Raw genomic sequence first — 24,998 nt, 5'->3', positions numbered from 1 at the left:
CTGAGCAAGGCAAAGCTGCTTCAGCATCCCTTCCTTGCCACACCTCCCTCCCTCAGTTCTCTCTTCTCCAGGATGGTAACAGACAACCTCTCAATCTGTGGGTTTTCTTCCCATCTGATACACGTGGTGGCTCATGGGTGCTGCAAAACTCTCCACTTCTTTCTGCTTCCCCAATCCTACTGTGAGTGGGGGTTGGTGGGTGGGCGAAGGCATTAACACCACCATCCTTAGCCATTACACTCCGTAGGAGCACCCACCCCATTCCTGCCTCTAGATCTGCCAAGCCACAGCTATTGCTTCTATCCTGAAGCCCACTTCCCACCACGTCTTCCCACCAACGCCCCCACCCCTTCCACCTATAGTCCTTTCTTGGGAGACTAGATCCATCAATGCAAATACCAACCTTTCTAAAACATCAAATCTGTCTGTATCCACTCCTGATCTTACAGACTTACAGTCATTCCTTATAGGACCCTCATACCCGGCTCCTTCCAGGGTTGCGTTTTTTAAAGTGCTAATCTATGTTCACAGAATTACAAACTGCTTCTGTAGTTTGTCAAAGACTACACCCCATTTTCATTTTCCTTTGCATTCGGGGAGCCACACCTGAAATATAAAGTTTCACCTTGACCCCTCAGTTTCCTCCACCCAACTGCAAAGCAGATTTAAGCCTACCTATAAAAGATAACATAGCACTCCTTTCAGAAGGGGTGGGGGCGATAACCTGAGCAAACTTTCTTCCAGCTGCATTTTCCGTTTACAGGAAAACTCTTAAATATCTAAGGTGCATGCTGTCTGCAGGGAAGTGAGTGTCCCTATTTTGCCTCTCTGGATGGTTAACTGTACTCATGTACTCAGTGTGTGATTATTTTGTATGTATATATGCAGCTGTTTGTTGTGTGTGCTCATGGGAGAATTTTTTTTTTCCTATCTAAATTAGCTAGGCCACCAAAGCTCAGGATTCTATATCCACCCCCACCTTCTTCAACCATATGCAACAGAATTAATACCGCGTAGTATCCTCATCTTATAAAATGTCTGGAAAAAAAGAGAAATGAGAAGGAAAGGCCATGACTGCTCCTAGGTATGGGAGAGGTATTTATTGTAGATATGAGGGAGAGCATAGCCAAAGGCATTAACATCTGGGAGAGTGTAGAGTGGACATGACCCTGAACCATGTCAGGAGAGGGCAGGGATGAGAGAGAGGGGATGCCAGGTGCAGCAGCTAAGAGAAAAAAGGTAGAAAATGGGCAGGGAGACAAAATGGATGAATTGTATAGGGAAGTTCCTCTGGGGAAGTGGGGGTGGTAAGCCAGCCATACTCTAACAGGTAAGGATGCTGGGGAAACCTGGCACCCAAGTCTATATTGATATGTTAAATAGTCATTTAAGACTTACAACTTCTATCCAAATTTTTAATTTCCCACATCTGGTGAAACTTTTCTTTATGTAGAAGTCTTGTTATATCCCCTGAACTTGACCCTTTCTGCCTTCCTTTTCTAGGATCCTTTTTTATTTCTCTGTGTAGCCCTGGCCATTTTATTCTGTGGACCAGGCTGATCTCCAACTCAAAGGAATCTGCAGTCTCTGTCTCCTGAGTACTGGTATTAAAGGAGACACAGGAACTCATTTTCTTTACAGTCAGACTGAGACAAGCCCAAACACCACTTCGCACTTGTGATGACCATGGCCAGTTGTCGACTATATCTGGAATGAACTACAATCTGGAAATGGAAGGCACACCTGGGCTCCAGATCTTGAGGCTGGAGGACACAGGCTTTACATCCAGACCGAGAGGCACAGTGACTATGACAAGCTTAGGCCCATGCCAAGGTGGTACATGCCTTTAATCCCAGGAAACTGAGGCAAGGACATTTTTGAGTTTAAGGCCATCCTGGCACAGAGCAAATTCCAAGTAAAGAAGAGGTTAGGTCCAGGGGAGGTTATCCACACCTTTAATCTGGGCCACACCTTCTGTGGGAGGCCTATATAAGGACAATGGGAGAAGGAAGGTTGCTTGTTTGCCTGCTTGCACTTCCTTGCTGGCACTTCGGTTGTTACCCAGTTCTTCTGGATTCTAGTTTATACAGAAGACCAGCTGAAACACCTAGAGGTATGGGACTGAGGCACTACTAGATCCTTGGACTTCCCACTCACAGGTGCCTATGTTGGGTTAGTTGGACAGAAGACTGTAAGTCATTCCTATAATTTCCCTTAAGTTCTGTGACTCTAGAGAACCCTGACTAACACACCACTGACGGAACCTTTAAAGCTGGATCCCTGGATCTTCTCAGTGAAAATGGGTAATATTTATTCTCTCAGTAGATGCTGTTACCTTGGACCATGTGTGTTAAACTGACGTCTCAATATTTTAAGATTTTTACTTTTCTTTTTTTTAAGTCATATATCTGTGCATATATGTCTCTGTAGGTATGCATACATGAGGGCCTGAGGAGGCTGGGAGATAGCATTCAATTCCTTGGAGCTGGAGTTACAGGTGATTGGCTGTAAACCACCCACTGAAAATGTTGGGATCTGAACACTGGTTCTCTGCAAAGCATCAAATGCTCTTAATCACTGAACCGTCTCTTCAGCCCCCAGCTGTCTTAATTTTATCCATTTGCATTTGCAGGTTAGATGATCCTGCCATAATTTAATTTCATCTGTTTTGGCATCCTAGTTAGTTCCAGCTGCCAACTTGACACAGTCTAGAGTTATCTGAGGGAATCTCAGCTGGGAGATTGCCAACATCTGATTGGCCTGTGACCACCTCAGTGACCAATTCTGTTGACTGATGATTGATGTGGAAGGGTCCACAGTGGGAGGTACCATCCCTACACAGAGCATGAGGCAGTGAGAGAGCCAGTAAGCAGCATTTCTCTATGGTTCTCACATCCAGGTTCTTCCATGAGTCCCTGACTGACTTCCCTCAAAGACAGTTATGACCTGGGAGTGTAAGATGAACTAAATCCTTCCCTTGCCATGCTTGTGGCCATGGTGGTTATCCCAGCAACAGAAAGCAAACTAGGAAACGACATTCACCTTCAATATCTGAAAGCCAGCAAACCCCAAACCCTTCTTTTTTAAAATTTATATTTAATTTTTTTGAGAATTTCACATGAGTACTTTATTTTCTCTGTCTTCAACTTCCTCTCTTCCTTTTCCAACTTTTCCAGTGTTCAGCACTCCCTGTAAAGTTCATGAACTCTTCTTTAATTATTGTTGTACACGTGCCCACATATTTATACATAAATGCAGTCTGCTGAGTTCCTTTTGTGTTGCCTCTATGTGCATATGCTTGGGGTTGAGCACTTGGGATTGGATGACCTATCAGCTGTTTGACCCTGTAGAAGACTGATTCTCCTCTCAGCAGTCACTATTTGTTTATAGATCTCCCTGTATGCTTAGGGCTTTGTGAGATTTTCCACAGCAGGCAACTACACTGCAGTGCCAGCTTGTGTTGTTACTGGGTTGGTCTTTTTTAGGTGACTCTAATTTTGAGATTTTATGAATACAGCTATCGTGTCATTTCTTGGTGACAGCAATCTCACAGCAGATTTCCAGATCCTCTGGCTCTTACAGTCGTTCCATTCCCTCTTCCATGATGTTCCCTGAGCCTCTGCTGTAGGGGTTATTTTATAGATTTGTCATCCGTAGGTGGGCAATGCATAGTTGATTGGTCTCTGCATTTTGATGAGTTGCACATTTCTGTAATGGTGCCTGTCTCAGTCATTGTCCTTTTGCTGTGAAGAGACACCATGATCAAGGCAATTTTTATGGAAGTATTTAACTGGGCCTTGCCTAAAGTTTCAGAGAGTTAGTCCATTATCATGGTGGGGAACATGGTGGTATGCAGGCAGGCATGATGCTGCAGAAATAGCTGAGAGTTTTTCATTGGGATTCACAGGCAGTGGGGGCAAGGGTGTAGAGAGGGGGTGGCTGGTATAAGATTTAAAGCCCACTGCCAGTGACACACCTCTTTCTAAAGGACACACCTACTGAACATTGGGCTGCACTCCTAAGATTTCCCAAACAGATTAGCAACTGGGGACTAAGCATGCAAATTCATGAACCCTTGGGGGTTGTGCTTATTCAAACTCCCACAGTCTCTCCTGAATAAAGTTTTTTTGATGATGGTCAAGAGCTATGCTTATCTGTGAGTAAAAGGGTAAGTATGTAGAACCAGTTAATACTGGTTTAGGAAAGTGGAAGAAGTAGGGTTTGCTTTAGGGTCCATGATGTAATCAGCCACAGGAAGTTGGCTAGGTTTATAGTAGCAGGCATGAATTCTCTCCTCCTGAGCAGGCTTTAAATTAGGAGGTTGTTGGTTGTCACAAAGATATAAATGCCACTAATATACCTTTGGGCATATCTTTCCATGATGGTCATTATTGTCATTTAATGGCTTTCCAGCTTGATATTATTACTGATTGCTTTCTTGATTTCCTCCTTGGTGGGAGTAAGGAAGCAGGTAGCTTCGAGTTCAGTTCCAGCTCAGCTCCTCCAAGTCCTGTGTCTGAAGTGTGTGCTATCTCCAACCAGAGAGTCTTCAAGTTCTGAGAGGCAAGCAAGGGAGAATCTAAGTCCCAATTTCAGTTGGAAACAACCAAGTTGATTCAATGCCCATCTCCTAGGTAACCTTAGAGTCTCATTTCTTGAGTGGATAATGTTAGTTAGTCAGATAGTATCAGACTTGGAGGCTATTGAGGAAAGACCATTTCCTTGTGGAGTCTGCCTACTTTCTGGGATACCAGGGACCTTCTTACTCATTCTCCTGCCCTATGACACTTACTGACTTCTATTAGTAAATATGCCTGCTTCATAGGCCCTAGCTTAAAAGGGGTGGCTTTCTATCCTCTCTCTCTCTCTCTCTCTCTCTCTCTCTCTCTCTCTCTCTCTCTCTCTCTCTCTCCCTCTCTCTCTCTCTCTCTCTCTCTCTCTCTCTCTCTCTCTCTCTCTCTCTCCCTCTCTCTCTCTCTCTCTCTCCTTTTCAAGGCAGGGTTGCTCTGTATAGCCCTGGCTGTCCTGGAACTCACATTGTAGACCAGGCTGGCCTCGAACTCAGAAATCTGTCAGCCTCTGCTTCCCAAGTGCTGGGATTAAAGTCGTGCGCCACCATGCCTGGCTCCTCTATCCTGTCTTTTAAACTGTCTAACCACTTTTGGATCCCAGAAACCAAAATCTTTTATTGAGGTTATTACCAAGAGACATGTTGACAGTATCTGCCTCCAAAATCTCTGGTCCTAGAAATTGCCCCAAGATTCCCTGAGAGGGTGCTACTCTTACCCAGCAAGATAAAGCTGTGAAAAAAATCAACTGAGTTCCCTTCTCCACCCAGTTGAGTTGTAATAATTCTCACCAAATTCACAGGGAACCCTTTTCCCAGGTAGGTAAAGGCAGCTGCTTGGCTTCAGAATTGGAGAGGGAGGTTTGAGAATTGAGGGAGCTATTCATACACTTCCAACCACCAGCATTACTGTTAGTATCACTCCACCATGGTGAGGAAGCAGCTCACCTGTACCCCAGTCCCTGGCCCTCCCAGGGGTTCTTCATTCATGCAATTTATGTGCCTTCATCTTTGGAATATTGATGTCTCTTTCCTTCTGTTCTCCTCTCTCTCTCTCTCTCTCTCTCTCTCTCTCTCTCTCTCTCTCTCTCTCTCTCTCTTTACCGGGTTCAACAAGACAATGAGTTTTTGTTTTTTAAGTGTGAAGTAAAGCTCTCTACCTTCTTATGAGAGCAAGGTAGGTTTCAGATACAGTTGAACAGACACAGGTATGAACTTCCCTGTTAAACCCACAAGTTTGAACCTACTCCTAAATGTCTGTTTTCTTCCTTAGACTTAACTTCTTTTAGAAAGTGGGTTATATAGGTATAGTATTAAAACCATCTTAACTTCATAATTAAGTTGTGTTCACAGTTTAGGTCCTCCCACCCTGTATGTGTATGTGTGTGTGTGTGTGTGTGTGTGTGTGTGTGTGTGTGTGTATTTTGTGTGTGTGTGTGTGTATTTTGTGTGTGTGTATGTGGCGGGTATTTGTGGCTATGTTTCACTGTGTCACCATGGCTGGTTTGGAACTCACCTTGTAGAACCCCACTGGCTTTAACCTTGCAGAGCTCTTCCCAAGTCTACCATTGTCTCTAAGTTCTGGGATTAATGGTATGTGCTATTACATTACCTAGGAAGTTCTTTGGTATTTTGAATTATGCTCTCATGAATATTTATACCTAAATATTTGTTATCTTTGATTATTTTCTTAAGGCATGTTTGTATATGATGAATTAAAAGCTCATGATATTAACTTTCTAGGTAATTTTGGTACATACTACTACTAACAGAAATATTGTCATGGTTTGTTTCTATCAATATTTGTAGGAGAGACATTGTCATTATATCTTTGGTGGCAAGAAAAAACAAACAAACAAACAAACAAACAAACTTTGGGGGCTAGAGAATGGCTCAGTGGTTAAGAGCACTGACTGCTCTTCCAGAGGTTCTGAGTTCAATTCCCAGCAACCACATAGTGGCTCACAACAATCTGTAATGGGATCCAATGCCCTCTTCTGCTGTGTCTGAAGACAGCAACAGTGTACTCACATACATAAAACAAATAAATCTTTTTTAAAAAATCACCTTAAAAGATAAATTACATTAAAAAAAACCCAAACATTTCTTAATGAAAATGTAACTAGAATGTCCAAATGATTTCTTGTGATTTCTAGTGAGTTTCAAGTTTTAAAAATGTTAACTTGATTTTGTTTTCTCTAGTGAATTAATATTTTGGTGCTTAACTTGTTTGTGAAGTTAAGTTCTGTACTTAAATGGAGCTGAAATAAACATTCCCTTCCTGGAGTTGCTTCCTGTCAGACATTGGTTACAGCACAACCTTGAACCCTCCTATTGCAGACCTAAAGCCACATGTCACACCCAGCACTTCCAATCACTGTTAATCACAAGTCAGACTTTTTCAGCTGTTTTTCTTTGTGAAGAGAGAGAGAGAGAGACAGAGAGAGAGACAGAGACAGAGAGAGAGACAGAGACAGAGAGAGATGGAGAGAGAGAGAGAGAGAGGGAGAAAGAGAGAGAGAGAGGGAGAGAGAGAGAGAGAGAGAGAGAGAGAGAGAGAGAGAGAGAGAGAGAGAGAGAGAGAGAGATTGCTAAGAATCCTCCCTCCTCTGAGCCAGGAGAGCCTTACAGGCACACCTGCCAATGCTCTCTGATGCTGAGTCTTTTGGATGGTGGCTTTGAACACTGGTTCTGAGCTCAGAGCTTAGTTCCTGGAGAACAGAGTTCACCCCCGAGCTTACCTGGCCAGAATACTGCATTGAAAATTGACTCAGACCTGCTAAAAGGAAGGAGACATAGTAAAGAGAATCACGTTGATTTGGTCCTGGAGTTCGTACAAGTTATACTTGGATTAGAAGGTCCAAGGACTAAGGAGCCACATTCATTTGCACTGTCTCTAGAGGAGATAACGCAGCTTCTGCCTGGTAAGTGCTGATGGGGATGAGGGGGTGAAAGAGGAGAGAAGGCTGTGTGCTCAGAGACAGAGTCCTGCAGGCTGGTTTGGGGAATGAGCTGATGGGTTTTCCTAAGTCATGCATGTAACCTGCAAGGAAGGACACATTTCCTAATTTCTCCATAAGAGAATTAGTGGAGAGCTCATGAGAGTGTGGAAGGGCAATGGCTGGTCTCTGACACATCTCTGTACATGTTTGGTGCTGGGGACATAATTGAAATGGTCCCATGAGGACTCTTTTACAATTGTTGACAGTTCCATCTCACTAAATTCATATCATTCAAACTCTGTTATCATTGGAAATCTCGTTCTTTTCTGTAAAGAGAATGATTCAAGCAGATTAATCTTACTTAGATTTTTCTGCAGAGTATTGTTAACATATCCAAGTTCCTGAATATCTACAACCAAAATTTTGATTTCTACCCATACCCCTTTGCCTTAAAACATTTTATCTCCATGACAGTTTCTACTATCCTGTGCTGGTATGTATGATTAATCTTTCCCTGGCTTTCAAAATCAATGTGCTGAGATATGAATGCATGTCCTTTCTCTTCTTGGAAATGACAGTCAGGGAAATGGCACCAACTCCATCATGTTGCCCTAGGGATCCTGAGGTCCTCTTCACTCCTCCCCTTTGCCATGTTTTGCACAAAACCCATCATTAATTTTTTAAAATTCTGTAGCAATCTTGACTCTTCACCCTAGTGTAAGCTGCATATATGTCTTATTGAATATGCTATGAATATCCTCAGAAATAATTATATACTTTGCTGCTCGAATATATGTATATATATGTATACACACACACACACACACACACACACACACACACACACACACACACACACACACACACACATATATATTCTCAAGACAGGGTTTTTCTGTGTAATAGAGCCCTGGCTGTCCTCATTTTGTAGACCAGGGTGGCCTAGAATTTACACAGATCTGCCTGCCTCTTCCTTCCAAGTGCTGGGGTTAAAGGTGTTGCCACCAAGCCGGGCATGGAATTTTTATATCAAGAAATTGTGTGTGTGTTATACATATATAATTGGTAATGCAATTGGCCTTATGGATTCATGGATCCCACAGCTTTGGAATAAACTGACCATTGGCTAAACATATTCAGAAAAAGGCTTGGAGAGATGGTTCAGCAGGTATAGCACTTGTGGTGCATTATGTGGTAAAAAATTTTCTCCCCTTCTCCCCAGAGAAAGGGTTTCTCTGTGTAGTTTTACCTGTCCTGGAACTCACTCTGTAGACCAGGCTGGCATCAAATTTAGAGATCCACCTAGCCTGCCTTCCAAGTACTGGGATCAAGGGCAGTAGATTTTACTGCCCCTAAAAGGATCAGACTTCTATTCCTAGGAACCCATATAGAACCCAGTGGGAAAGGTGCCAGCCTGTAATCTCAGTATGCAGGAGGTATAGATAGGAGACCTCTGGGGCAAGCTGATTAGCCAGACTAGCAGCAGTGGGGAGCTCCAGGGTCAGCAAGAGACTTTGCCTCAATATAGAAGGTGGAGAGTGATTGACCAAGTCACTCAGTGCCAACCAAAGGCTCCACATGCTCACATGTGGATGAGCATTCATAGAAATATGTGCCCTTGAACACCCAAATGTGCCTACATACATGCATACATGCACACACAACACACATATATGTATGGTAAAAAAGGAAAATAGGGGCTGGAGAGATGGTTCAGCAGCCAAGAGCACTTGATGCTCCTCCAAAGGACCCCAGTTCAGTTCCCAGCACAGATGATGCTGTCAGAATGCACAGGGCTCAAGCGACTGCCCTTCTGAACCCCTGTGTCAAAATTAGTCTCTCCTCCATTAAGTCATTTATGTCAGGTACTTTTTTCGTAGCAACTTAAAAACAGTTACTAACACAATAGCATTTTAATTATTCTAGAGACAGCTTAAATGTTACCAGGAGTGGTCATATACAGATTTTTATATCTATTCAGAGCCTGGAACACCGAACTAAATAGATGTATGACTATATGTGTGGAAAATGTTATCTATAATATTTAATATTGAGGTAAAATACATAGCATGTGCTCTGCCCTCAACAGAGAATAGATCCAAACCTTCCTTGCAGATCTGTAGTTCCCTCCTCTGTGCACAGGAAACACTAAGGTGATTGCCTAAAAATGCCCTTCTCTCTCCCTCTCTACAGAGCTTTCTCTGGGAGAGCACTGTTCACTCTCTGGGTCACGGAGTGTTTGAGATAATTCATAGGTAGAATCATGTGTGTGTGAGGTCTTGACTGACATATAAGTTCGGCATCCTCAAGATTTATCAAATTATTGCATGTTGTAGAATTTCTTTTCCTTTAAGGCTGGTACTAGTCCACAGTAAGATGTCACATTTTTCTCATTCTGTTAACAGATATTTAGATTGTTTCTACATTTTGGCCTTTGTGAATAGTCTGCCATGAACGTGAGTTGCTACTGTGTTGCTGAGATATTATCTTCAATTCTTTTCTTTTTTTAAAGTTTATTTTTATTTTATGTGTGGGAGTACATGGTCACTGTCATCAGACACACCAGAAGAGGCCATCAGATCTCATTACAGATGGCTATGAGCCAACATGTATGTGGTTACTGGGAATTGAACTCAGGCCCTCTGCAAGAGCAGGCAGTGCTCTTAACCACTTAGCCATCTCTCCAGCCGTCAATTCTATCCTTAAGATTTTTTTTCTCAGAAACCTGGTTGATTTCTGTAGAAGATATAATATTTTAAATTCTCTCAGTGTACCTAGTTCCATTTTTAACATTAATACCAACAGTCATAATGTTTATGTAAATGTGTAACAGCATCCTGGGAGATATAATACCTCATTGTGATGTTGCTTAACATTTTTTTTATGATGAGTGGTGACATTTGTCCTTCTGTATACTTATTGGTTATTTGTATTCCTTTTTTGGTAGCACTGGGTCTTGAACCCAGGTCCTTATGTGTGCTAGGGAAGGTTTCGAATCCACTAGACAAGTAACTGATCGCATTTATTATTTAGAGAAATGTCTATCCAAGTCATCAGCCCTCTGATTTCTTTTTCTATTTATTATTTTAAATTAGCATAAAATAATGGGTCTTATTATAGCATTCTCACAGAGCATAGTATATACTTCATCATGTTCAACCCATTACCATTTCTTGTTCTCCTGACCTACCCCAAAGCCCCTATCTTTCTGAAAAGTAGTCGTTTCTTATTTCATAATTTGTATGTACATATTTTATATATGTATATTTAATGTGTATATATATATGTATATATATATAAACTATAGTATATGTGTACCAGAGAGACATGGGATATCTGTGTCTCTGAGTTTAGTCTATTTCATTTGGCTTGATGAGCCTGAATTCCATCCATTTTCCTGTACTTGGTGCAATTTCACAGTTTATGAATGAATAAAATGCAATCATGTATATATACCACATTTTCTTTCTCCATTCATCTTTTAACAAATCATTTATTTTTATGTGTATGGATGTCTTACCTGCAAGTATGTCTGTATAGCACATATGTGCCTGGTGAGGTCCCCTAGCTATGGAATAAGCCACCATGTAAGAGCTGGATCCTATGGAAGAGCTGTCAGTACTGTTAACCTCTGAGCCACCTCTCCAGCCGCTGCCCGCATTCATCTTCTGGTGGGCACTACTAGGTTTAGCCTGTCTTCTGGCTTTTTGGAATAGTCCCGGGCTAACTTGGATGTATATATTTCTGCTGTGTGCTGACTTGGGAGTTCTCTCACACATCGCTGGCTTATAACAAAAACATCAGAATCATTGAGAATCAGTTACACTCTCTCTTTTCCCAGCTGAACTTTGTGCTTCCTTCTATCCTAGCAACATGGGCTACAGTTTTGACCGGGCTAGCAAGGATGTGGTTAAAAAGCTTCAAGGAAGAGATCTGAGGCCTGTGGAATGCCTGTCAGATGCAACCAAATTCCGCCTATTTCACATACTCCAGGAGACTCCTCGATCAGGTTGGGAAACTGAAGATATTCCAGTTGGATTTACCCTTCTGGATCTCTTGGAGCCCAACTTTCCTGTTCCAGGTATTGTCCGTCAAGGGGCAGAGTAATGTGAAAATCAGTATTTTCAATGGTGCAGCTTCCCAGGTTCCTTGAGGTGCTCAGACAGGAAGCTATTGAACCATTCTGCTTAAAGGCAAAGGACAAGGAAGGCTCTTTAGGAATCCACTCATCCATGCTTTTGTAGACCAGGCTGGCATCGAACTGAGAAGTCCACCTGCCTCTGCCTCCCGAGTAAGAGCCTCTTTAAGTAGAGCTATGATACCCATCTTCCTAAAACTTGTTCAAAGTTACATAGTTCAAACTGGTAAGTCTGGTTATGCTTCAGACTGAGGTCAGTCTATCCTCAAGTGCCAGGTGTTTTTCTATTTCAACGACATACCCTGGGACTGGATTCTCTGCTCAGAAAGGTGTTCCCCAGGGACTGCTAGACACTGAATAAATGATGCTTTTCTTTCTTAAGGTGAAGACCATGCTTGCATGGGTTCCAGAGTTTGCCCTCTGTGATAATTTACATTTCAGATACTGATTATTAGCTAGCTTCTTGATTAAGATTTAAATGAGGAGAAGAACTAGCCTTATTTTTCCCATTCTCCAGAATAGCTGTTCCACAGTGAACTCTGAGCTGAACTTGTGTGCCTTTTCTTCTTCAGAGCCTGAAGTGTCTGCTCCCAAGCCCTTCATACATGTCCAATCAACAGACCTGGAGGCTAACTTGAATGTCGCAGACATTGCAAGAGGAGGTGTAGGGTATGTTGGGTACGGTGGATACAACATCGAGGTTCAGAGTACAAGCATCCCAAATCCAAAACTGGAAATTCTTCAAAACAGGCAAGGCCACTGGGGATAAAAGGCTGGCTCAGCCAAGTTTCAGGCTGTGTTCTTATAGGCAGAGGCAGCAAGCAGGTTCTGTTGCTGGGGTGGATGACAATTTAGTTTATTTTACTTCAAAAAAAATCATTGAAATAATGACATAATATTGCCCACTAAGAATACTCATTAGGGTAAAATTAGCCATTACTGTTCTATTACTGTGATGGGAGCAGAAAGACAAGACAGACAGACAAAGGTTCTGATATACTAGAACTTTCTGTTCATTGTATGGAGGATGAGCATGCAATGAGAAAGAAATCAGTAGAAGTGAAGGTTAGAATATTGATTAAAATATGCCAAAGATTGTAACAATCACTTTAAGCAATCAATGTCCCAATACTTAGGAGTTTAGATTGACTTCTTGTCACATCTCCTGATATATAATTTAGTGTTTCATGTGCAGCATTTTGGTGTGATATATGCATATAAGTCAGTAACATATCATCACTGCTTCTGGTAACCATTGTTAAAAAGTTTTATTACGCCATCCTTTGGGCTGACCATAGGGTCCCCAATGAAGGAGATAGAGAAAGGACCTAAGGAGCTGAAGGGGTTTGCAGTCCCATAGAAGGAACAACAATATGAACTAGCCAGTATCCCGAGAGCTCCCTGAGACTAAACCACCAACTAAAGAGCATGCATGGTGGGACTCATGGCTCCAGCTGCATATGTAGCAGAGGATGGCCTAGTTGTACATCAATGGGAGGAGAGGCCCTTTGTCCTATGAAGGCTCAATACCCCAGTGTAGGCGAATGCGAGGGCCAGGAAGTGGGAGTGGGTGGTTTGGTGACCAGGGATAGGGGATAGGGGATAGGAAGAGAGTTTTTTTTTTTTTTTTTTTTTTTTTTGGAGGGAAAACCAGGAAAGGGGATAAAGAAATGTAAGTAAAGAAAATATCCAATAAAAATAAAGGAAAAAAAGAAACTGAATAAAAAGTTTTATTACATTTATTATTTACTCTGTGTGTTTATGTATGTATGTGTGTGTGTGTACATGCCATGGCTCACATGTGGAAGTCAGAGGACAACTTGCAGGAGTCAGATCTCTCCTTCTGCTGTGTGTGTCTAAGAATCAGACTCAGGTCCTCAGGGTCTGCAGCAACCACCCCTACCTGCTCAGCCATTTTGCCAGCTCAGTAACTGCTATTTTTATGGCAAGAACATTTATAGCCTACAGTCTTAGCAGATTTCAAGCACGTGTACCATGTTATCAACTTCAACCATGTGTTTTTCTGGGAATATAAATTCATGTCCTCACACTCACATGGACAGCTCTTTATTGACTTAGGAACGTCCCCAGCCTGAAACTGATTCAATCTCTTGCGTTTTTAAAGGCTGTCTCACATTTTTCTGTTTGTTTGTTCATCATTTGGTCTCTGTTTCTATAAAATTAGTCATTTGGATCTTTTTTGATTCTCCTTTACATCTTCAGGAAACTGTTGGATAAGTTGCCCACATTTATGAAGTTTTGCCGGATGGAAAGGAAGAACCTGTATGTGGTGACAGAGGCCTATGAAGTGTCCAAGGATACTATGCTGACAGGATTAAGCAGTGTCAATCTTTTAGTTAAAGGGTTCTTCAAACAGCTTTTCAAGGTACAACAAGATGGGGACAAGAAAGCTAGTTCAGCTAGTGTACTCTTGCTTCTTAGGGGATTCTGGGGATCGCTTTCCAGGGGTCACAAGGATGGGGTCATTATTTTCCACTGCTCATTTGTAGTCTATGCTTAATGTTAGTCCTGGTCTTGCATTATATTCTAATGCCCTTGTTTATAATGCTTTAATACATAGGATCAGCAAATATTGATAAATTCTATACTAGATGTTATTATATGGTACCATGTTTTGTTTTGAGTAAACAGTAGACACTGTAGAAACAGAAATGTAAGGATTCTGCATTATTTACACACACCAGTTTCATTGCTAGAAAAACACAGGAACATCTTTACTAAACTGTACCTGTTAATCTATGTTCTATGATCATCTGATAACACATATTTTTTGAGATGTGATCTTATATAGCCTAGATTGCCTTCAACTGACTATGGAGCTAAGACTGGCCTTGAACTCCTGGTCCTCCTGCTTCCATTTTCCAAATGTTGGGATTGCAGATATATCTCACATGCCTTGCTGTGGTAATAAATATTTGAAGGGGCAAGATTTAAATAATTTGATTTACATGATCTATGACCAAGTCTCATATGCAGGCAGGCTTGTCAAAATAATAGCTGATTTCTCTATGGTGACTGTAAAACCAAGAAGAGCACAAATTAATATACTTCAAGCCCTAAAAGAAAACAAATGCCAGCCTGGACTATTATACCCAGCAGATCTGTCAGTCATAATCAAAGGGGAACATAAACCTTTCTATGGTAAATCATGTGAAAGAACTTATGACCACCAGGCTAGCCCTACCGAGGAGACTAAAAAGAATAATTCTCCATGAAGAAATGGGTAAAAATGTACAAGCAGTGATAGCAAAAACTAACATTAAGTCAGTGATTAAACAAAAGATCACAAACACCATAAAAGTAAACAAAATGACAGAAATCAATACACTTTGAACATTAGTTGTTTAAACTCCCTAATCAAAGGACACACATTAGCAGTCTAGATTTAAAAAAAAAAAAAAAAAAACAAACCAAGCCCAATTTTCTGTCTCCAAGGAACATACCTCAACCACCAAAAATAGAAACCTTTGTTGGGGTGCAAGTCAGACAAAGATATTCAAAGCAAAAGAGAAGTAGACAGACATGAGTTGCCATAGTAAAATCTAATGAAATAGACTTTAATCCAAAAATAATCAGAAAGAATGTCAGTTCACATAGATCAAGAGAACAGGCCAACACAAAGACATTATAATCCTAAATATATGTGGTGGTTTGAATATGCTTGTCCCAGGGAGTGGTACTATTAGGAGGCATGGCCTTGTTGGAGTAGGTGTGGCCTTGTTTTGAGGAAGTGGGTCACTATTTGTGTGGGCTTTGAGACTCTCCTCCTAGCTGCCTGGAAGATAGTCTTCTCTTGGCTGCCTTTGGATCATGATGCAGAACTTTAGGCTCCTTCAATCTGCCTGGTTGCTGCTATCCATCCTTCTATTATGTTAGTGGACTAAACCTTTGAATCTGTAAACCAGCATTAACTAAATAATTGCCTGTATAAGAGTTGCCTTGGGCATGGTGTCTCTTTACAGAAATGGAAACTCTAACCAAGACATCATATTTCCACCAAGGATGGGTACACTCAGCTTCATAAAACAAACATTTGTATATGTAAAGGAACATAGACGTACATCTTAATGAATGGAGAGTGACAATGTGACAATAACACAATGGAATTCTATTCACCTGCAAAGATGTGTGAAACTATGAAACTTTCAGGAAAATGTGTGTACTGGAAATATTAATCCTGAATGAGGCACCCCAGACTCAGAAAGACAGATGCTTCATGTCCTGTCTCAGACCCTGCGAGGCTGCTGAGTTCAGTAGGTGGTACCTCTAGGGTCCCAAAGAGATGATGAGTAACAGGACAGAAGATACAGAAGACATCACATGGATTGATAGAGACAAGCTCTGGAATGAGGAGAAGCAGCCTCCCCCAACAGCTAGCTGAGAATACAGGTCTATGTAGAAACCCAGATGTGAATATGGGTAAATCAGAGTGAAACCTCAACATTAGGAGGAGGCAATAAATCATATACCTAGTTTGGAAAACTCAAGACGTTGCAATAGGGCTGCGGCTATGGCTCAGTTGTAAATACTAGGCTGGTACCCATGGTGCTCTGAATTCAATCTCTAGGCCTCTGTAGGCACACCTCCCATGTTTCAATGTAGGCAAATATTGTCATACAAGGGAGAGGAGCAGTAACTTGACATGGGGACCAGGAAGGGGGGGAGGGAGAAGGAAGGGACTGTTAGTATTTTCTCTTGAGCTTTCTACATTTATTTGGCTTTTAAATTACACACATACATTTTTTTTGGATTAAAGTAAACATTTTTGATGGTTTTATGAGTCAAAGAACTACAAGTCCCTAGGAATGTTTTGTCTCCCCAGGTTCGAGGCAAGGCGGGAAGGTCGGAAAAGTATTCAATACCTATCCCAAAGGGTTCGGTGTTGGCCTATAAGAAGCAGCAACTTGTCATTGAGAATAACACTTGTGGTGAGCAGCAGTGGGGGCCTGGTGGGGATGGGGTGTCCAAAGATGTGTACCTCTTCTGACTACAGGCCAGGAGCACTCCTCACTGTCCCAGGCACATGCCCTACCTTCAGTCACCTCTAAGCATGGCCATCCTCATATACTTCTAGCTGTAGTTGCAGAGGTAGCTTCCTGAATAGGAAGGGATCTGACTTGGAGTGTCCAAATGGAGGTATTTTTAGCTGGGTGAAGTCCAGGCTAATCCCAGGCATCTCTGGGCATTCATCTCTAGCCATTCAAGGTCCTGCTTCTCTCAGAAGCCCAATAGGGAGCGGCCAAGTTCACCAGGTGACCCATAAGTCCACATTAAAGCTCCTTAAAATAACAGAAGCACAACACAACTGAAGCTGTAGACTGAATGCCTTAATGTAGTACAGAATTTTCTCCACGAGATGTACCACTGCCCAATACACACACCACACACAACATACACACATCACCCTCACCCATACCCATACATTCAGACTTTGCCATGGGGTGTAAGTGTCTGTGTTAGGCATGGACCTGTGTGTGAGCTGAGTGCCAGAACATGAGTAGGTTCAGAGCCCCAAGTTATTCCTCAGTGTGACTGGTAGCACCTAAGAGAGGATGGGACACACACACACACACACACACACACACACACACACACACACATACAACTCCTGCAGTATCTACCTTGTAGATTAATCCCCTAGTTATCAGCAACAGTCAAGGAAGCTGGGCTCTCTAATTTAGTAAGTACAGTTAGTGGCTGATGGCTTCTAGAGAAATTGTCCATATTCTTGTAGCACCTATGACTGAATCATAGGGTGGGAATTGGGAACAGGGTTGGAAATGCCTATTAAATGTCTGGGGGAGATGTCCTTACTGTTGCAGATCATGGTAAGTGAAAAGTGCTTCCTTTTACAGAGGGGAAAGAAAATGAACCCTATACTCAAAATATTAACAGCAAAACAAAATAAACTGCGATTGGATCAAATATTTTACCCAGTGACTCAAGGCCATGCTTGTGGAGAATGAATGTAGGGTGGGTTGGGGGAGGGGTTCAGGATGGGGGTAGGTGTAGGGGTGGGAGTGGGGGTGGGGAGTGGAGTGTTTCCTGGAGGATAAACTCTAAAGTTTGATGTGTGCACGGAAGAGTGGAAACTTATGAGAACTGACTAGGTGGGTGAGAGGAGGCAATAATGGGAGGGGGCTCTGGGATGAAGGGTTCTGACGGTGCAGAGCCCAGTTATTGTCCGGTCAGGCAAAGTGTTGGTGAACCTAAGCTATGAAGAGAAATTGGAGCCGGATGTATTACAGGTCACTTTCTCTACCTCCTTTCTTCATGTCAGCTTGGGAGAGAAACGACACTGTGGTTTCCCCTTCCACAGGAGAAGGCCAGTTTTCTCAGAAGCTTCTGGGCAGTGATATGTCAACTATTGAGTCCTTTTTGGTCTGTTATGAGGACTAAATTTTGCTTGCCAGTCAACACATTGTCCCTTCCATGTCTGATTGTATAAACAAGATGCTCTGACCGCCCCCTAGTGCTCAGAATGTGACTTGCAGACACTTTGAAGTTTGTTGTTTTTTTGTTTTGTTTTGTTTTTGTTTTTTTTTTGTCCTAACTTCGTTCAGTTCACACATTAAATGTTGTCATCTTTGTTTCCTCCACAGGCTCATTTCATGGGCCAAATGTTTGAATTTTGTTGTTAGGCACGTTTAGACCTCAGCACAGCTCCATGAACGTGAATGCAAAACAATTCGAGATCACAGGTTGAGCATAGATAAAGAAGACCAGCTAGTAACTGAAGGCTAACAAGAGACCTGTTTGACAGGACAGGAGGAAAACAGTCTGCTTCACCTCACGGAGTATTTATTTGCTTGTTTTTACTTTGTGTGTAGTTGTGTTTTGCCAGCATGTTAAGAGTCCCAAGCACATGCAGTGTCCAAGGAGGCCAGAAGAGGCCGCTGCCGTGTGGGCTCTAGAACTGAATTCTGGTTCTTTGCAAGAGCTGCAAAACTCTCTCCAGCTCTCATGGAGTAATTCTTGAATGTCAGAGGGTGTGATGGTCACCTAAAGTGCTCATTTAAGATGTCAGTTTCAGGCAAGTGAGATGGATTAGTTGGGGAAGTTGCCTTCTACCAGGCCTCATGACTTGAGCTCTCTCTCCATGCCCCTCATGTTGGAAGAGGATAACTGACTTCCAACGCTGGCCCTGGCCTCTGTATGTGTCCAAGGCACACATGCATGTGCACACAATAAACAAACAAGCATAATACAATGAAGGTTTCCGGGCACCTGTGAAAGGATCTGATTCACAGGACACACAGGCTGGTGCTCAGGTTGACATCAGTCCCTGATGTTTGGCTTGGGAGTCCCTATGTGAGGTGTGGGAAGAATTCTAGCAGGTGTAACCTCACCTCACCTCACTTGAGTTTCTTTTTTATTCAGTCATTCTCCCTTCTGCTACTAAGAAGAAGATGACCTTTCCAGACAGACCTTTGAAATTATATGATTTACCTGTAACGCTAAGATATCAGGAGGAAGTCATTGAGACAGGTATGACATTGCTAAATGAGATCTACCTGGGGATGGGTTTATTGAAGGAAGTTTCTCATAAGAACAGAATCGCCAGGTGAAAAGCAAGGACGGATGGAGGAGTTGGGTGGGGGAGGGGTAGGAAAATGGGGGAAGATATAGGGGATGTAAGGACAAACACTAATTCTTGGGTGGGCCAATATATTATCTCTTTCTAGGCTCTTGGATAGATGACATCGATCCAATTGGTGAGTGTGTCTGGTGTGGTTGGGGTTGAAGATCTGGGTGATGCTACTTGGCTCTGCCCTAGCCCTGATTCTGGTTGCTGGAGGATGGGAAAGTTCATGGAAGGCCAATGAGGTGAAGGCATAGACTGGGTATGGGGCAGGAGGTACGAGATGGTAGGAGAGACTCTCCAATGTGTGTCTCAAAAAAACTGAGGATGAAGAAAGTTAACAGTTCACGTTTCTCTTTCTAGGAACAATTGAGGAGCCTGCCAATCTAAGTGAGTGTGTGTGTTTATGTGTGTGTGTGTGTGTTTAAAGACGAAATCTGGGCTTCTAATGGGAAACCATAGACTCGGATCTCAAATGATTAATTCCCATGGAATTAAAAAATCAGAGGTCTACTTCCACATTCTTTTCAGTTCGTTCAACTCACACATGCACAATTGTGTACACTGATGTTCACTGATGACAAATGGGAAGCAGACATTGCTCCAGCGTGGGGAATGAGAAAGAGTCAGAGATGTGCTTTGGTGCTTCCACGGTGGTGCTCCCACTCTCATGGCTCACTCATAGGACATGTGGCAGAACCAGAACTTCCTCAAATGCAGTGCTTGGCTAATTCTTTATAGATTTCAGAGATACTTACCGATAAGTGTGCCTATTATGTGCAAGGTGCCCGAGAATCACAAACACATTGACCCCTCACCACATCCCCATTTATCACACACAGAAGCTGATCCATGAACACTGAGGATCGCTGTCACCAGAGCCCAACAGTACATTTCATTCCTGACATATCCCAGAAATAAATACTTGCTCATTTCTCTACCAACACTTGCAATAACCAGTGTTCAGATTTCCATCTCTACCCCCCAGTGCTGTGTCCCCTCCTTTCAGAGTGCTAATGCTTCTTTGTTTCTAGTTTCATGATAGTTGCCCCCACCCTAGGGGGGGGGAGCTCAAGCAGGTTGTCTATGGAGACATTTTTAGCTACTGGAAATGGTACCATCCCAGGGATATTTAATTGAAGAATGTCTCTCACTTTCGGATTGGTGTTGCTCTCTGCAAACAGATTTTATGTGTCTACAACATGAAGTATCTGAACAAACACAACTACTGGCTGAGCTCTCAAAGGATGTTCAAGAAGTTGTGTTCTCCAGTTTCCTGCATATGCTCAGTGACAGGGATGTTCTGTATGACCTGATGAAAATGGTGAGTGTTCCATAGCTGCCTAGAGATGATCAAACCTGTAACGGTCAGTTTGGGAGACAGAGATGCTAAGACATCAGGGAGGAGGGATGTATATGATGCTGACGACACTGAGAAAGATGTCAAAGATGGGGATTCCAGCTCCATGCACCATGTGGAGGGCTAGAGAGTGTGGCCTACTAGTTCTGCTCCCCATGGAGAGATACTTAACTCCTCTGGAAATAGACACATTACATGAGAATAATTTTGAGCCAGATATGGGAAGCTGAAGTTACTTGAAGGAAGGTTGAATGTTCAGGGTCTTCCTGGGCTACTTCGTGAGTTCAAAGCTGGTTTGGGCAACAGCCTGAAACCCTGTCACATGAATGAAGAAAAAGAAGGGTAAAAGGAGCCAGGGTGTAGCTTGGTGATAATGTACTTGTTCAGCATGTAGAAAGCCATCTAGTCCCCAGCACTGGAAATGATGTTATTAACAGAACGCCTGTCTCCTGTAGCTGGAGTTGAATCAGTTGGGGCATATGGATGGCCCAGGTGGCAAAATCCTGGATGAGCTGCGAAAGGATTCTAGCACCCCACATGATGTCCTAAAGGACCTCAATCTTTATCTCCTTCAAGCTCTGTTGGGTAAGGATGATTTCAGGGGGAGTGTGGGGAGAGTCCTCGTGTTGGTCCTCATAGGGCTGTGTCAGAGGCCACCTCCCCAAAGCCTTTGGATTATCATGACCATTCGCACATCATCCTAATACCAGCAAGGCTCTGAATAATCACAGTGCATGGACCACAGATGGAGTCTGAGGTCTATAAAGTGAGCAGTCGCCAATCCCTTAACACATCCTTGTAGGAAGCTGGTTCCTGCCTCAGCCCTTAGAATTTTCAGCTCCAGGTCATGTCACTTATGAGCCTGGAGCCCATATCAAGGGCTGGAGACCTGTCTTGAGCAGTGCATTTGACCTTCAAGTCCAATGGGGAGATATTCCTGTGTCTCAGAGTTTTCCTCTCATTGGGTTCACGGTAAGAAGAAAATACATTTTCCTTCCCCCAGTGCTGAGTGATACCCAACTCTGTCTGCTGGCCCAGTCTGTGAAGATGGGGCTCCTCCCGCACCAAGTAGAGTTGGTAAGAAACTGCCAGGGGCTGGCTGTCCAGGGAGGGGGAAGAGGGAAAGCAGGAACAGAAAGAACATTCTAGAAGAGATCAATGAGGTTTCTACAAGGGGTGTCAGGAACCCTCTGGGAAGAAGGCAGGTTGGGTTCCACCATATCAGGAGCATCTCTGCAGTTATGGAAGCCTTGGAAGTGAGGCCCACTAGGTCTAAGTTAGCCATCTAGGAAGGCATCTTTGTAGGAAGTAAAGGGATACAAGTCAGTCTCACCGTTTGATTATGGTTACTATTTGCAAATAGCCTTTTCTCTCCCTTATATATTTCTCTCTAAATACCAAAGCATGTATAGCCATATGCATACATGTGTGCACACACCGGCAGATGATACTCTTGTGCAGCTTAGGCTCTATTATTGCCAGTTTGTAGGTAAGGAACCAATGTTTAGTGCTTCAGGTCTTGCTCATTAGGTCTTTATCCTGTGTTTCTCTCGGGTGTTGGGACAGATCTTACCCTGGGGTCAGAGCCTGGTTTGCCCAATCTGATCATTTTTGTTCTAGGTAAAGAGCATCTTACAGACAAACTTCAAGTATTCCTCAAACACTCCCTTCACACTCCAGCCTCAGCTTCTTGCCCCACTCCAGGGTGAGGGCTTGGCCATTACTTATGAATTGCTGGAGGAGTGTGGTCTGAAGATGGAGCTGAATAATCCCAGGTCAACTTGGGATTTGGAAGCCAAGATGCCCCTGTCTGCTCTCTATGGAAGCCTGTCATTTTTACAGCAACTTCAGAAGGCTAACTCTTCCTCCAAGCCCAGCCTCAGTCCTGGATACATTTGAGATATTACACCATAGCATACACAAGAGTCGTGAATCGAGTGCATGTTTTAGGCTGGTGGGAATAAAGATGCTATGGATCCTTTCTTTTCTTTTTTTTTTTAAGTACTATTGATTCACAATTATACAAATAATATACTTGGATCAGATTGTACCTACCCCATTGTTTCTTTTAATCCATCCCTTCCAAGTTCCTTTTTCCTCAACAACTTCTCATTCAACATTTGTCTGTTTGATGCTATGCTACGTTTAATTAGGGTTGTTTGCATATGTGTGTGATTATTCATTTGAGCAAGGGTAGCCTTCCAGAGGCTACCTCCTGCCAGCAGCATTGAGAGCCTATAGGTGTTTTAGGTAGGGTGAGGTTCTCCTCCATTCATGTGGAATGTTGGTGGGCTCAGGTTTGCTTGGTCTTGTGTGGGTACCCATTGCCACTTTGAGTTTATGGGTTTAGCTATTCCATATCCTTAGCATGTCTAGGAAACAGGATCTATCAAAACTCCTCAAATGGTATGCTAAATAAAGATTTACACATTTTCTCTATATAAAATGATATATATTTTACTTTTACTCAATTATGTGCATTTTGAGTTGTTCTGGGTGAAAGGTACTGGTGTCAGTAACTTTGAAATGCATCAGCAATAAATTGGGATGTTTTGGGTAAGTAGTCAATAGTATGATTACTTAATACTTTTTTAGGCAGCCTTACTTATCTTATCCCCCACCTCTGTGTTTATTTCCCTTTCCCTTTAAATCAGAGCTCCCCCTTTTCCCCATTCCCCCCTTGCATCACTGGCATCCTGCCATTTCCCTCTCTGTCACTCTCCTACTGCTACCCCACCCCCACCCCCCGCCGCATACCCCATGGCCCATTTTACTCCCCTGGTTTCCATACTGGCTCCAGGACAGACATGTACTCTAATATGAAGATTTGGCACTGGGAGGCTCAAGTGAGAGAGAACATGCAGTGTTTGTCTGTCTGGTCTCAGGTATCTCACTCAATGATGATTTTTTCCTAGTTCTATCCATTTGCCTTCAAATTTCATGAGTTTATTTTTCTATACGGCTGAATAGCATTTCATACTGTGTATATACCACATATTATTATCCATCCATCAGTTGAAGGACATTTCGGATGTTTCTGTTTCTTTTCTTCTGGATATGTATTTTTGAATTGATTATTTATGAATCTCATAGCATGCACCCCAATGGTGCCTACCTCCCAGCCTTCCCATGTCCACCCCTTCCCCTGTAACTCCTTCCCCAAAGGAAAAAAAGAAAAAAGCCAAGCCATCCTGTGTTGTCTATATATTCACTGGAACATGGTCAAATTCTTAGTGGTCAGACCGCCCCACTCTCCCACCACCCAAAAGTCTTTCTTTGCTTTTGTCCACACCAGAAGTCTTCAACTGATAGAACCCTATGGCTGCCAGCGAGGTGCAGGACTAGATATTCCACACCTAAGCCACTGCTTGCCTCTGTGTTCTGTGGGTCAGTTGAGGTGGGGCCAGACCTTCTGAGTGGGGGCTGTGTGTGATATATGTATCATCATCATGGTATGAGCCAAGAGGCATGAGGCCAACTCTCCTGTGCCCTGACAAGTGTTGGCTAGCAAGGGGTGGAGCCAACTCTCCAGTGGAGTCAGGGCTAGCTCCAGGGGACACATACACACACATAACTCTCCAGTGAGGGGCAGTAGAGCTGGCTCTGGAGCATCCATGGATATTAACATGACTTCAGGTGGCAGAACATCTGTATCCACTTTAGTGGCAACAAGGACCACAAATATCAACACAGCCCTTGGCTGTGGTATCAGGACCACCAACTCACTCAGAGCTCTGAGCAGCTTCAGGGGCCATGAGCTTCAACATGGCCTCCTCAGGGAGCTACATTTACCATTCACATCAGGGTGGCACCTGAGGGAGTAAAGTCCCAGGACATCCCAGCAGCCCAGATGTCATGGATCTCAGGCTTCACAGAGTCCGGGGGCAGCAGCACAGGCCACAGTCACCGACACAGTCTCTTCAAGGACCATGGTGGTTTTTTGAGGAGGTCCAATTCAGCAAGTGAACCTTTCTTCATCTCAAGCTTCCATCCTTGCCCAGAGCCAGGGCGATCCCTCCTGCAGCCAGGCAGCAGGTTCAGGGGCTAAGTCTGCATCTGCAGAAGCTCACACCCCGCCACGCCCCCCTGCCATTGAGCAATGACAGCACATCATCTTAGCCCTCTCTCTTACCTGTTACCACCATCGCGTTTCCAGTTCCACCTCTGTCCATGCTGCATACACTGCTCCATTTTTCTACCTTTCCTACATCTCCAGAGGTGGGAAAAGAACCCCTGGTGGTGGGTTAACAATAGACTAGCATTGCATCAGAGCATTCACCTGGCTCCATTCTCAGGGGTAAATGCTGCCTGGCTCCCACCATCTTTTTATGTATGCATTCCTTTTTGTTTTGTGTCAATGTAACTTGGCGGATGTGTTCCCCTGGCTT

General features: G+C 43.1%; 1 protein-coding gene across 6 annotated transcripts; it reads left to right on the top strand.

The window, feature by feature from the left end:
- Nucleotides 1-1,993: 1,993 nt before the first annotated feature.
- On the top strand, nt 1,994-23,173 carry Gsdmc4 (gasdermin C4). 6 transcript variants are annotated; one of them, XM_006521502.4, is made up of 12 exons: nt 1,994-2,159; nt 11,379-11,590; nt 12,220-12,397; nt 13,871-14,033; nt 16,491-16,596; nt 19,049-19,156; nt 19,354-19,383; nt 19,614-19,640; nt 20,435-20,574; nt 21,066-21,195; nt 21,614-21,687; nt 22,231-23,173. In XM_006521502.4, exons 2-12 carry the CDS (start codon nt 11,383-11,385, stop codon nt 22,507-22,509), a joined length of 1,443 nt encoding a protein of 480 aa, XP_006521565.1. In that variant the 5' UTR covers nt 1,994-2,159; nt 11,379-11,382; the 3' UTR covers nt 22,510-23,173. The 6 variants fall into 6 exon arrangements, with proteins under 6 accessions (XP_006521565.1, NP_083268.1, XP_011244056.1 ...); NM_028992.1 differs by having other exon boundaries at nt 2,016-2,113; nt 22,231-23,048; XM_011245754.3 differs by lacking the exon at nt 1,994-2,159 and adding an exon at nt 2,479-2,497.
- Nucleotides 23,174-24,998: the final 1,825 nt, after the last annotated feature.

This window comes from Mus musculus, chromosome 15, assembly GCF_000001635.26.
Source record: "Mus musculus strain C57BL/6J chromosome 15, GRCm38.p6 C57BL/6J".
Lineage (NCBI taxonomy): Eukaryota > Metazoa > Chordata > Mammalia > Rodentia > Muridae > Mus > Mus musculus.
Note: the sequence above shows the minus strand (reverse complement) of the source record. Positions and strands in the feature narration are given on the sequence as shown.

Coding starts and splice junctions, on each gene's coding strand:
- Gsdmc4 (XM_006521502.4), top strand. CDS start 11,383: ATGGGCTACAGTTTTGACCGGGCTAGCAAGGATGTGGTTAAAAAGCTT. Junction 12,398..13,870: donor CTGGAAATTCTTCAAAACAG/GCAAGGCCACTG, acceptor TTACATCTTCAG/GAAACTGTTGGATAAGTTGC. Junction 21,688..22,230: donor TCCCGCACCAAGTAGAGTTG/GTAAGAAACTGC, acceptor TTTTTGTTCTAG/GTAAAGAGCATCTTACAGAC.